Source organism: Ambystoma mexicanum, chromosome 1q (assembly GCF_040938575.1).
Source record: "Ambystoma mexicanum isolate Mex_15411 chromosome 1q, UKY_AmexF1_1, whole genome shotgun sequence".
NCBI classification, from domain to species: domain Eukaryota; kingdom Metazoa; phylum Chordata; class Amphibia; order Caudata; family Ambystomatidae; genus Ambystoma; species Ambystoma mexicanum.
In genome coordinates this window covers 1,391,458,741-1,391,473,521 of record NC_090922.1, presented here as the reverse complement: position 1 = coordinate 1,391,473,521, position 14,781 = coordinate 1,391,458,741, and the positions used below count along the sequence as shown (strand labels likewise).

At 46.1% G+C, this 14,781-nt stretch overlaps 1 protein-coding gene across 1 annotated transcript in view; it reads left to right on the top strand.

Moving 5' to 3' along the window:
* The window catches only part of LOC138548034 (cytochrome P450 4B1-like), a 567,791-nt gene that overhangs the window by 438,616 nt on the left and 114,394 nt on the right, over positions 1-14,781 (top strand). The window contains exon 9 of the mRNA XM_069642251.1: positions 1,402-1,535. Within this exon, the coding sequence (XP_069498352.1) occupies positions 1,402-1,535 (134 nt within the window). The remainder of the gene's footprint in view (positions 1-1,401; positions 1,536-14,781) is intronic.

Genomic DNA, 14,781 nt, shown 5'->3' with positions numbered 1-14,781 from the left:
TGTTTTCATGGGTTATTCATGAGCTGAAATAGTTATAACTATCAAACTTCATAAAAACTTTTTTTTTAATTGAATTCTTCTTTCTATCACCTCACCAACTTCAAGTTCCTCTAAATTATGAGAAGGCCAGGATCATGGTTTTCTTTGTAACTCAAATGCTGTACATCACATAAGATTAAGAGATACATAGAACTGACAGGATTTTAATTATCTTCAAAATGAGTCCCAAATGAACCCATCACGATGTCCTGTTATGAATGAAACATTGTCCCATGTTATTTCAATGGCCCTCCATTCATATGGAAAGTTGTAGTTTCATATTCCAAGCAAATCCGCCCAGTTCTGTTTTCCTCAGAAAAATGTGACTATTAGTAGTGTCTGTTTCTAACAATCTTTGAAGATCCATTAGCATTCTCAGAGAGGCATTTTATTGGACCATGACAGTCTAAGAGGTCAGTTCTATTGGCTGGTTTATCTGACCCATCCACACTTTTGATCTAAAACTGTTGTATTTGTTCGGATTTACTGAAATAGACCTGCATTTCCTGGTGGGCCCTCAGGCAAAGGTCCTTGAGGCCAGAGTTCCAGGGACACAGGCTTTAATTCAATGGGGAAAAATAAGCTATAGACATAATTCTAATAGAATAGCAATTTAAATTGAGAAGATGTGTTTTACACATGACATTTTGTATGGCATTTGGGCCTGCTGTACATGAGTAAAGTCTTTCTTCAATATACTGGTTGAAAAGGCGTCCCTTTCTGCATTGTTCACACACAGGCCAAAGTTTACCATGATAACCCAGTGTTCACTTTTAATCAAGTAGGCCTCTTCTTTTAAATTATGTCATTTTGAATGTTGAAAAGAAAAGGTTTTTATTTGTAACAAATGCAAAGTGCTTGGCTTCACCTTAGATTTCTGGATCAGAGTCTTGTGCTGCATTGAAGGCAATGTGACAGGCTGCGATCTGTCTCTTTAAGTGAAATTGTAGCTTTTTGTATTTTATAAAAACAGCATTTTCCGTAACAACTGTCCTTTACAATGTATTGGGCACATCCAGCAGTTTTCAGTTGTTAGGCACATTGTCCTTCACTTGAGCGCCTGTCCATTTTGATGAAGTTGAATGAGGCCCATTTTTGTTCATTAACTAGGCCTTATGTTGGAAAACAATGTTTTGAACTGGCCTCCATATTCCACTGGGTCTCAATATCAGCCAGCTCCACTCTCACAACAGGGGCCTTGCATAGCTCTCAGTTTCTGTCATACTGGGGCTGTATTTGGATCCCACAACATCTAGGGAACACTTACAGAGCTTACCTTTGTGAAAAGAGGGCCAGTGCTTGGTTACAGAAGTTCTTTACGAAAAATTATCACATTGCTGCATTTTGTTTTGTGCCTTTCAGGGAAGATATTGGCAAGATGACCTACACTACAATGTGCATTAAGGAGAGTTTTCGCATCTTTCCTCCGGTGCCTGGCGTAGGCCGACAACTCGGCAAGCCAATCACTTTCTCAGATGGGCGGACTTTGCCAGCAGGTTAGTATATCTGTCTTCTTATGTTGAAACATATATATATATATATATATATATATATATATATATAATGTATTTATAGGATTTGTTTCTATGTTGATCTGCCACCTGGCACATGTATTTTTGTAGTAATTTGAATGGCCTTGCTCAATTCTATGTAAACTACTACTAGCAGGAAGAACTGACTGTGACGCAGCTGCTTAAACAGATGGGACATCAGTGCGAACTTGGTGCGAAGCACGGAGAGACTCAGGCTCGGACTAGCCTGTAGGGGAACGCCCAAAGGTCAGGCCCAAGGTGTTTCATTGTTAAATTGGGACAGTTTTGTGGTCACAGTGGAGCAGTTTCTGGGCCAAAGTGGGACAGTTTTTACCAGTGTTACTGAACAAACATTCTTTAAAATATACAATTTGCAACCCATTTTACCAGAACACTTCCACTTTGTTACTACTCAAATAGTATGTCACAAAAGGAATGAATTGTCATTTTCCAGTGGGGGGTCATATTTTCATTGGTGACGCAGACATTTTTATGCACCAGTATAACCCTGGGGGGCACTAATTAAAAAAATGCTATGATTGCCAAATGTGAGTTGCAAAGTGAGTTTCCCTGTCATGGATGTCTCCACATTCACTTTTTGAAATAGTGTGCAGTGGGATGGACATGCAAAGGGGCAAATGGGGCCAGCAGCTCGCCTTTCCATATATTTTCAAGTGTGGGCCACACTCCTGAAATTTGCAGTAGCCAACATTGCCTGCATGCCATATTGGCCAACCTACAGGACAGAGGCAGGCGTGTACTAGAAACTAAAAGAGGCTCTGGAAATACTTTTCAAAGTGGCCCCATATTACACATTTTTAGAAGCCCAGCGCTTTTCCTGTGAGAACATTTGGAAATATAATAGGTTACTAGACAAGAGAGGCCCCGGGTGCAGAGCCCTACCAGGAAATCTCCAGTGTTCCCTATAGGCCAGTCCACACCTGGGCAGAGGAAGCCTGTTTAGTATGAGGTGCACCTAAAAGCCGTCACTATAGAAGTTAAATCATTAGAAAGTCTACCCCTGAATCATTGCAGAAATGTAATAGACCTGCCAATGATTAGAGTTTCTAGCAGGCCCTTAGAAATACTGCCAATGCAGACCCCTGCCAGCATGTGCCCTCCACTTGCAATGCAACAGGGGACACAGGAAAACACGTGTAGGGACTCACACTTCCCAATGTGCATTCCTTTATGATTTGAGGGTGTGTTTGGGATGAAGCAGCCCCTTCCCAAAAAGTCTGAAGGTGACAGTAATCTGTTGCTGTAGAGCTAGTTGCATGGACATTATCTCTTTGGAGAAACGTGCAACCCACATAATGCATGCTGTTTGTGGGCTTATGGAGTTTGATGTGTCCGGGGCCCTGTCGACTTTGGGCCCCAGATGGAGAGCTTGGATAGATCGAATGGACGTTTACTTCAAGACCACAGGGGAGACAGATGATGAGAGAATGGCGGCAACGCTTCTGTACTCTGCTGGACCGGCTAATTCACCAAATATATCAATCTCGTCATCTACCTGACGAGACCTATGTGGGGGCCAAGAATGCACTGCGTGAGCACTTCATGCCCCTTGCCAATATTGATTACGAATGATTCATCATGTGCAGTGCGAAACAAACGGACAATGAGTCTCTGGACACGTTTCATGGTCGCCTCTGACGTATGGGAATATCGTGCGCTTGGGATAATGACCAGAGTATGATATGCAAAGCAGCTCATCCAAGGGTGCATGTCTGGTAAATTGAGACGTCAAGTGCTGAGGGAACCTGGCCTCACGCTGCTGCAAATCTTGGAGCTGTGGAGGTCACATAAAATGGCGGAAACTAGGGCGTCCAAGATGGATGCTGCACTTCCGCCTGTGAAGAGCGGAAGGTTGTGTGCAGTGGGGCGTGGCCAAGGCATGAGATGAGCACGTCGAGCGATAAGCCAGCCCAGGGACAGGGGAGGTCGGAACCCAGAGTCGTGCCTGAAGTGCGGCAGAATGTCCCGCTCAAGGGAAAGCATGCTGGAGGTGCAGCGCGATGGAACGCTATGCATGCATGTGCAGTGCCTCACTGCCGGTGGTGGTACAGAGGGGACCAGTTCGCGTTGGCTTCTTCAGGCAACAACACCGTAGACCGTTAATCAGGGGGACCAAGAAGAGGAGAGGGTCAATGAGGTGCCCGGAGAGGATGAAGATGAAGAAAACATCTTCTTCTTCTCAAGCGTCAGTGTGGTAAGGTCCAAGGGGCGATGACAGCCGAAATGCACTGTAAAAGCAGACAGATCACTGGTACCGGTAGTGGTAGACACAGGTGCCTCCGTAAACATGATGGCCAAAGTGCACTATGAGGTGAGGATCGAGCCCCCAGGCCTGCATCAATCCAAGGCCTGCATCTTTATGTTTAGAGGAGAGCAGCCAATTCCCCTGCTGGGGGCCTATGTTGTGAAAGTTGAGCATGCCAGCAATTCAATCAGAGCCGGCATCTACGTCACAGAGGTGAGCCATAACACATTCCTGAGTTGTGCGGCTGCAGATACCTTAGGTATCGTCAGCTTTGCCTATGGCCAGCTGGTTGGCGGGCCGGTGCGGCTCCACATCGATGAGTCAATACAGTCATTCGCCCTGAAACATCAAAGGATTCTGTTTCAGTTGCATGACCTAGTGGACAGAGAGCTGGAGGAGCTGGTGAGGTTAGATATCATCGGGAAAGGGCACGGTCCGACACCCTGCGGGTCCCCGATAGGGGTGGCCTGCAAACCAAAGCAGCCTGACGTGGTTCAGATCTGCATCGATATGAGGCTACCGAACAAGGCCATCAAAAGGGAGAGGCACCTAACGCCAACGATAGATGACATCATTGCATAGATAAAAGGAGCAGAATTCTTCTCCAAGCTTCACCTCAGAGCGGGTTACCATCAGGTCGCTCTGCACCTGAACTCAAGATATATCACTATGTTCACCACGCACCGGTGGCTGTACCGGTATAAGTGCCTAAGCATTGGTGTGTCTTCGGCGGCCGAGGTATTTCAGAACATAATACGTGGGGCTCTGGCTGACTTGTAAGGGGTCCTAAATATTATTAACAACATTTTGGTGTTTGCGAAGTCTGAAACGGAGCACATGGTATGCCTTGTGAAGACCCTTGAGCGCATTCAGGTGTTGGGACTCACCTTGCACCAGGAAAAGTGAGAGTTCTTGCAAACGAGCATTGAATTTTTCGGGTTTGTCTTCAAAGAGGGGGTGGGAGGATGTTGCCAAACCCCAGGAATGTCAAGGACATTGTGGAGGCAGAGCCACCGGAAAATGTGACGAGGTCCACAGTTTCCTGGGGATGGTCACGTACTGTGGCCCATTTATCAAGAACCTGGCTACACAATCTGAGGAGCCTCACTAGAAAGGACTCCACCTGGCAATGGGGCCCTCTAGAACAAGCTGCATTTCACAATGTGAAAGGAGCGCTAACGGCAGAGGAAACCATGGCATACTTTGACACCTCATTGCCATCGGAGGTGGTCATGGACGGCAGCCCATTCAAGCTAGGGGCAGTCCTAATGCAAAAGGATGGCAGTGGAGAGGACTGGCCCATAGCGTGTGTGTGATGCCGGAAATGCATTGGAGGGACAGGGCCTCCCTGTCCTTGTTCTGTAGTCCTTTTTCATGTATGTTCTGTATTATTTTCTGTCCAGGAGTCCATGTGGGACTCCTGGCAGTGCAGCTATTCCTCTTTTTGGTTTGGTGTACGGACCCTTGGGATACCCTTATGGCACCCCTTGGGTGGGGGTACAACCCGTACCCCTAGTGTTTGTTTTCCAGTCCCTGTGGGTGGCCCACATAGCAGGTTGTGGGCCGGTGGCAGCTCCATGCTGAATTTGACCAGTGCTCTGAGTATCCTCCATTTTCGGGATACCCAGGCCCTGCCATTTGAATCAGTTGATTCCTAATAGGAGACAAGATGGCTCCTGTGGCCGCTTGCTTTCTATTGCCTGTTACCTTGTTTTCCCAAAGTCCTGGGAAGCCCTGACTCTGTCCCTTCCCCCTGACTGTCTGTTGGGTGAAAGTTCCATATATGGTATAAGTCCAGGCAAGACTGGCTGGAGCCTTCCCAGTGACTGTATGCTGTGGGTACACCCTTGGGGTGGGACCTGGGTGAATGGAGTGTTTGACCAACACGCGCTTCATGTTATGGGTTTCTGGTCGAAAGCAGAGCCGGAAGAAGGTGGTTGACTGCTGTTTCCCTTCAATGCAATCTGAAAGCTGCTGTGCTGTCGAGGACTGATCCAAGAGAGGACCTGGCTAGGAGACCTCTTTCCGAGCTGCGAGGGACCATCGTGCACCGCTAACCTTCGCTGAAGCATCCTGGAAGCCAGCCTTCGAAAGACTGTCGACCGGAGACAGGGACCGCTGAGTAGAACGAAGAGAAGCACCAGACAGCCATCCACCGTCGTCGACCAGGGTTCAGAGGAACACCTTAACCGCTGGAGGCCCATCGAAGCAGTGTTGCCCAGAAGCGGGGAGAGCCTGACGCCTGTGCCGCTAAAAACCGGAACCGTAATGCTCCATTTGTATTCAAGGATGCTCTCACCTGCACCGCCAACATCTCTGTCCCACCAGAGAAGGCGAGGCCGCTGACGCGGCAAGCAGCATCTGCCGGTGGGTTTCCCGCCATGCAAAGACCGGAAAGACACTGACGTCTCGACGCCGTTGCTGGGCCAAAGTTCTTCATAGACTCTTTGCGACAAACTATCGTCATCGAGGTGCACCACACACCTCATCTTCGCAGGACGTCCACGACCGATCGTCGATGAGCAAAAGACAAACAATGGTGCACCAGCATCCAGAATGCCCTAGCTAATAGAATTACAACACTGCACACCAAAATTGCCATAAAAAGCCTCCTTGCCTCCTACTGAGACATCTACCACCACGAATGAAGACAAGGCGAGCATAGCACTATTTAAATTTACAAAAGTATCCATTTTGGAAACTGAAAAAAACGTTGCTTCCCTAAAACCTTCCAATTGCAAAGGAGACAACTGCCCTACCCAAATAATCAAGGACGCTGCTAGAGATTTAGTCCCTTTCATCTCCAAATAAATTAATGCTTCCTTCTCATCCAATACCGTCCAAAGTGACTTAAAAGAGTCCTGGGTTTTACCTCTTCTTAAGAAACAAACGCTAAACCCTTCCATCCCCACCAACTATAGGCCCATTACCACGGTCCCCTTCCTCCTCAAGATAATAGATAGAGTAGCCTATCTTCAAATTCAGAACTATCTTGAGACTAACCAGTTCTTGGGCTCCCGCCAATCAGGATTCAGACCTCAACATGGTACGGAGACGGCCTTAATTGACCTCAAGGCATAAATTGATGAGCTCAACGATAAAGGAAACACTGCCATACTGCTCCTCCTTGATCCGTCGGCAGCCTTTGACTTGGTGGACCCTGCAGTTTTATTTAAACACCTAGCATCAGCCGCCCACTTCTCAAGTGAGGTCATAGCCTGGGTCCGGTCATTCCTAGACAACAGACCTATGCAGGTCTTCTCCACCTCGGCATCGGCAGACCTTATTCAAACAACATGTGGCATCCCAAAAGGTTCTTGTATCTCGCCAACCATGTATAATATTTTTACCAAGCCCCTATTTGAAAAATTAGACAGACTGAGTGTCACCTAAACGAATTATGCAGATGACACCAAGAACCTCATTCCCCTTTTGGGCAATTTCTCCTCTGATACGGTCTTGGTAAATGAAATATATATCATCATTCAGGCATGGATGGCAACCCACCGCCTCTGCCTGAATGACAATAAAACAGAGATCCTGATCCTGGGCTCTACCACCAACCTAAAAAAATTCACTCTAATTATTCTGCCTTCAACATTGATGGTAACATAATTACAGTAGCCAAAGAAGTGAAGACGCTAGGTTTCTACCTGGACTCTAACTTTGAAAAAACAGATACATTCTCTGGGTTCATCAACCGTCTATACCTGCAAACATATTAGATCTTGCAGGCCACTGCTTACACAAGCTAGCTGTATTATCTTAACCAATGCCCTAATATTATCCAAACTTGACTATTGCAATGCCCTATATCTGGGAGCCAACAATTACATCATTAATAAAATCCAGATACTGCAACACAACGCCCTTAGAACGGCCTTAAACCTCCTGACCAGAGAACATATTTCTAATACGAGAAGAGACCATTACTGGCTTAACATTAGTGACAGGATCCTCCTTAAAACAGTGTCATTAACTTTCAAATGTCTAAACAACGCTGCCCCACCTTACCTCACAGAAAGAATAACCAGAAGAACTTCAACCAGCCCTTCTAGAGCGGTCAACTCCCACTGCCTACAAATTCCCAGATTCAGGCTAAAAAAAAAACAGGTGATATAGCTTTCCAGTTAGAGCTGCACAGTTATGGAATGCACTCCCACCTGAGAATAGAACAGTCCCACTACAGCTTCAGACGCAACACCCTTAACTGGATACGATCCAACGACCATGATGATTAACAGACTTGCATTAGCCCGAAACTTGTGTCGTTTGTACCCCTGTACTCAGCTATTTATTGTACCTTACTCTGACTATGTAATTATTCATGTATGCACCTTATTTGTATCTATCCTTACTCTTGTGACTAAGCTATAAGTATCCTTTGTATTCTGTTGCGCCCAGTTATCTAAGGGTTCGGTGCGCCCTAAAAATCAATAAACAAACAATAAACAAATTGCCAGGACCGAAGCTGCTGCCTCAATGCCTTTGTCACATTTTCTTTGAGGGATCTCGACAATCAGTGGCTACTGCCTTGCAGGGAGTCACTCAAGAAGGATCTGTCGATGGCCCAACCTCGATATCTGCTAAATCAGGAACATTGGGGTGGTAGAACATTTTATAGAAGGAAATAAGACTCTTATATACAATATATGGACCGGGCTTGTATTATATCTTTATTTACAGGTTGCCCAGGTGGGGGGATCCTCACACAGAACTGTGTCTATTGGTAGGGGACAGTATTCTGCCTATTGTTTAACCAACCTGCTTTTCTCCTATGTCTATTGTTGGTTCACTTTATTAAGTGATTTGTATGACATTTGAATTGAGTACAGTTGATGCATTTTAATGTAATCAAAGAGTAATTGTGGTACTACAAAGAAACTGTATATATTTACCATTTTAGATTAACTTGAGCACAAAGTGTGTTATTGTGATTGTGCACATAACTTGAGCCTATTTATATAAAGAACTCTGTTTTCACTTACATACTGTGTGGACATTCCTTTGTGGGTGCTTGGGACTACCCTGTACGTAGGAACCAGCCTGCATCACCTCCTGAGAGCTTAAGCCTTGATTGCTCTTCCTTCGCTACCGCATAGAGAATCTTGGCTTGGGTGCTCTGTGCTTTTACTCTGCCATATAAAGTACAGAGGTACAGATACCCCCTCCGGTCTTTACACCACGCAAGTCGGGGGCTGTCTGAAACAGAGCAACGGTACTCCTAGATAGAACGGGAGGCCTTGGCAGTGCTGTGGGAGTGCCGGCATTTCCGATTGTACGTACTAGGCCATTCAGTGACTGTTGTGATAGATCATAAACCTTTGCTGCAGATCATAATAGGGTCGTCATTGAAGCCACCTGCGAGGATCGAAAGGTGGCTGCTTGCCCTTTCGGAGTACAGGGCGTCGCTGATATTCCGGCAGGGATCCAACAATGCGGTGGACTATCTGTCGCAACAACCTAGAAGAGATGCAGAAGAAGAAGCAAGCGGATGATGTGTATGTCCAACTCTTGGTGGAATCGGCCACTCTAAACAATCCAAGAGCTTGAGAAGGCATCCAAATGTGACGAGTATTTTCAGATCTTGTGAGACACACTCCAACTGGAAGTCAGTGCTGGAGGGCTTGGGGAAGAGGATGCAGGAAGCACGTATGACACTTGAGCAACTCTGGCGAGTGCGGGAGGAGCTGCCATTTGTGGAGTCCGGTCTATTACTGCAGGGAGACCGGATGGTCGTGCCAGCGGGAAAATACACCAAATGATTGAACTGGCCCACCAAGGACAGCAAGGGATGGCCAAAACCAAGACACCGCTACGTCTCAAGGTGTGGTCCCCTGCCTGGAGAGGCGAGTGGAGGAGTTTGTAGCAGCGTGCGTGTGCCTCGCCCGTGCGCCGTGACCCACAAATCGAATGCATGCACCGGGGACACGACCATGGGAGATGGTGCATGCAGACTTTGGCTCCACTGAAAGGGCTGTCCACTTGTTGGTGGTCGAACAGTGGTGAAGGTACCCAAAAGTGGAGTTTGTGGCCTCAGTGGCCTTTGATGATATGCAGGTGGCCCTCAAAATAAACTTTGCGACACATGGGTTACCCCAGACTCTGTGCTCAGACAATGGGCCACCGTTCCAAAGAGGAAACTTTGCCCAGCTGATGGAGGAATATGGAATCCATCACAGGAAGGTAACGCTAGTGTGGCCACGTGACAATGGGGAGGCAGAGAGATTTATGAGGACACTAAACAAAGTATTCCGGATTACGTACAGACAAGGTCAGTGCCTACGTCGGGCGTTGTATCAATTCCATTAGAGTACGGAGCGACTCCTTATGGCTCCTATGGCTCCACTGGAGTTGCCCCGGCCAAGGCCATGTTCCAAAGGTGCCTGTGAGGTTTTCTGCCATAAGCGGCGCAGTGGGAGCCAGCAATAATCGACGATGACCAGGTGGAACGAAAAAGGAGACAGTGGACTGAGAGTGAGAATGTGGGAAGGGGACTGCGCCAACATCAACTGGCTTTGGGCGATGAGGTGCAGATCAGAAACCGCCACCCCAAAGGAAAGATGTTGCTGAACTATGAGCCTACTCCTCTGGGCACTGTGGCCATGAAAGGGTCGATGCTAACAGCATTGGATGGGCGGTCGACAGTCACCAGGAACGCCAGCTTCTTCAGGAGGCCACCCCGAGGAGAGAATCCACTGAGGTGGCAGATAAAGGGCGGAGCCAGAGGCGCTGTAGGTACATCAGCTCCTCTGGATCGAAGGGGACACAGGTGAGGAGAGTACATGCCAGGAGAGGGGCAGAAGGTATCCTCAGAGAGTGGCAAGGGGGTTGCCTGCCCACCTCAGTGACTATGTACTGAACTCCTGAACTGACCCGCATGGCAGCCGATGCACCTAAGCCATTTGTTGTGGCATATACAAGAAAATGTGCTGATCATTGTTAGTTTAAAGTTTAGATAGCGTTATATGGTGTGCTGTGTTTTGTTGTTACGATAAAGGAGAGGTGTGGTGTCTGTGTCTTTAAGAAAGACACATGCAGTGGAGTGACGTAACTCCACCGCATGTGATTAATAAAAGGGACATGTCACGTGCGCGCCAGAGCACCCGTGGAGCCCGGACGCGTAACAGTGTCTAGTGTGATCTCTGTTGGCCGTGGGGACTCACAGCAAAGAGCAGGGGCCTGGTGATGCTCCATACATGAACACAACACACAGCACGTAAATAATGAGTAATACACAGGTGACCTCCTTGAAAACAATGTAAAAGAATAGCATGGTCAATGATATTGAATGCTGCAGACAGGTCAAGGAACATCATACATTCTACTAAACCCATATCTAAGATCTGTAGCAGAGAATCCTTCATGTTGACAAGTGCCAACTCTGTTCCTCGACCAGGACAAAAGCCATATATATTACAAAAAAAACCTTTTAAAAAAAGAAACATCAGGAAAATAAGCATAATCAATGAGAAAAAAAACAAGAAAAATAGAACATACATAAACGTCGAAAAACATTTTATAAATAGTATTCACGTGTAATATAGATTATTTAAAAAAAACAAGTTGATCGATAAAAGAGGACAACACTTCTAGCGCAAAATTACAAGTCTGGCAGTAACCCGCCGGTGCTACAGGGCGGTTTGCCGCCAGACTGTATCACCCTTTCCGCCGCCCGAGATCCTGGTGCCACCGGGACATTACAAGTCCTGGCGGCCCGGGATATCAGGCGGCAGAAAATGTTGGACCCTCATTCGTATGGAGTCCCATAGTAATGGTGCCAGTGCTTCCACGGCAACTGTATCTACCAGGGCCGCTGCACCCGGCAGGCAAAGATCTGCCTCGCTTAACAGCGCCGTCAGGCACAGTTGTAGTCTGCCAGTCCGGAAAGGGTGCCTATACGTTGCTACAGGGACCCTTATTTCCAGACCGGCAGACGTGTAATGACCCCCACCAATCAATTAAAAAAAATAGGATTAGAGCAAGTTCATAGTCTTAATTAAAGCCGCCACCGCCAGTCCATCCGAAACATTGGGCCTCATTACGACCCAGGCGGTAAGTTACCGCCTGGGTCGTACCCTTACCACCATGATTTACCGCCCCGTTCCAAGGTGAGTGGGGCGGTTAACCCCCATTTCCCATTTTACCCTTCCCCATTCCAATTTTTGCCCCATAGGGCATAATGGGAGTGGGGAAGGTGCTAATTACGCCACCGTAAATTACGGTGGCATAATTAGCACCATGGTCCCTTAGCGCCATGGATTTTAACGCCTGCAAAAAGCAGGCGTTAAACTCACCATGGCGCTAAGGGACCTTTGTAATCAGGCGTTAAGGGTCGGCGCCGTTTACGGCGCCGTTAACCCCTTAACGCCTGACTCGTAATGAGGCCCATTGTAAATTTAAACATCTCATTTATATATGTTCATCATCATGCACAGTAATACCAGATAGTAATTTGCCCAGGAATACCCTCATGCGGTCAGTCAACATATTACAGTGCAAGATCAGATGTTTGATTGTTTCAGTTAGAGCTTCCTTATTACAAAATCTACAAGCACTGCCAATTTGAGTGATTAGATTTCTCCTTAGTAAAATCCCTTTAGTAAATAGTAAATTCCACCGAAGCTTTAATTAAATTGTGCTATAAAAACGATTAGGAAATTGTATTAGTAAAGAAGATAACGTCCCCCGGCTTTTGTGTTTGTGTGATAAATGCTTCATAGAGGGATAGGAGTGAAACCTCTCAGTAGTAGCAACACGGTCTATATCAAAAAGAACCCTTTTTTACTTTGGCCGGGTTCTCAATTAATGTTTTCTTATCCATGGAGATTTCAGTCAAAATGGATTCACATTTCACTCCAAATAGCAGTACAAACTGTGCACTTTTCGGAGGAGTCTTTACACTCTTAACAAAACTTCCATATCCTCATATAAAGAGTTAGGAATAGGACAGATCATTTTGGAGAATAAAAGTAACAAGCTCCATTGGACATGCGCTCCTAAACAAGTAATTTCCAGCTCAAAGCTAATGGGATAGCGTTGGGAACCTTCTATACTCGGTGCCACAACAAGCCATATTAGCGAACTCCTTGAAGGGAGAAATGTTTCAGGTGAGCTTGAAGCTGTGAAGTAGCTAACCAATTTAAAAGAAAGGGAGTGTTTGATATTGTCGCAAAATAGTACAGTCTTCCAGATTAAAATGGTGCATCTTCATTAGGGGAGTGACTCATGCTTGTTTGAGAGTTTCAGGGACATAGCAATCACTAGAGGAATTATCGATAAACTCACTAGTCAGCACTTTCCTTCAAAATGAAGGAAGGGCAATGATCATTGGGACATTGTGCTTTGAAGTCAGACAGTATTTCGTTTCATGCCTAGAAACAGGATGACTTTCAAACAACACCTCAGTATCCTGGTCCCGAATTGGTGCTGCTGACAAACCTGAACTGGTTATTGATAAACTGTTATTGCCCAAGACTAAAGAGACCTGCGAGGAATGTATGTGAGTTCATGACTTTTTGCACCTGAGAGAGGACGATTGTAAAGAAATTGACTTGTGAGATTAAATCTTCAAACTATTTAAAACTGTGAATCCTTCTTTAAAACAGCAAGAAGTTGCTTCTATTTGTGATTCATAGACATTTTTCGTTGCTTCTTGAATGGCATGTGTATAATATATTCTAACATTCTTTAATTTTTTACCCATATCCTGAGTAGGATTTCTTCAACATTTGCATACAATACATCTAAGACTGCTTTAAGTAGCCTAGTTCATATGCAAACCACGTATTCCCTTCAGGCTTAGCTTTGATGGTCTTTTTTCTGATTGGAATCTATAACGATAGCTAAAGAAAAGTTCTAAAAAGTGACACAGTGCCCTGCCTTGGTGTCCGTCTCTAGTCTAGCCGTGATGTACCTAAAAAGGAAGTTGAGATTTTTAGCATTACGTTTCTGCTTATCATGAAAGGTTATAGCGGTATTAGCTGAAATTACAGCCCTGGCAGGCTGAAGATTGGGCGGCTGAAAAAAGACAGTATCATGGTCTTACCAATCAATTGGGAGCACATGAGGGGAGGTTGGTACAATATTCCACGTAACACTGCAGTCCAAAGTGCAACCCTTTCTAATAGATGAAGAAGCATTAAAAAAATGAAAACCAAGATCACGTAGATCTTTCAATCACCAGGATGAGTTGCAGAAATAACCATTGTACTGCGTTTCAGGACCCTGTATCAGGAATGTGGTCCTTGCAGTGGTATTGCGCCCTGCATAAATGCAAATTCCATCAGATATTGCCCTCACCCCCAAATACACATTGGGCCTCATTCCAAGTTGGGCGGTAAGGGTGAACGGTTACTGGTAAGGAGACCTGTGCCGTTAAACCCTTACCGTCCAATTCCAAGGTCCCTTAGCGGGAGCCGCAAAGAACGTGTGGTCTGACCACACGTCTTTTATGGGTCCTGCTAAGGGACCAGGGCGCTAATAACGGGCCTGCTGTTCGCGGGCCCGTTATTGGCGCCTTCACCATTCCCAGTGAGCCCTATGGGGGCTCAAATGGGAATGGGGAATGGTTGGTTGAATGGGGACTTACCGGGTCCTCCAGGGTCGGAATGACCCGGTAAGTCCCCATTCAACCAGACCGGACCCGTACCCGGTTTGAGAGGCAGCCATGGTGCTACTAGCACCATGGCTACCGGCCGACTCGTAATGACCCCCATTATCTCTAGAGAGCTGGAATCTTCATGATGCATAGGAAAAGCGGTAGTGTAGCTTTATTTCTTTAAAGCTCAACGATGGCATTGCCTTCTCCTTTTTTGATCTTTTAAAAAAGAATATAATAACAAAGCTTGAGTGTCACTTGGATTTTTAAATTCCGATTTGAAATCTCCTTAAAGCATTAAAGGCAAGGAGGGTTTTCAGAAGGGATGGGATTAATTCCATAAA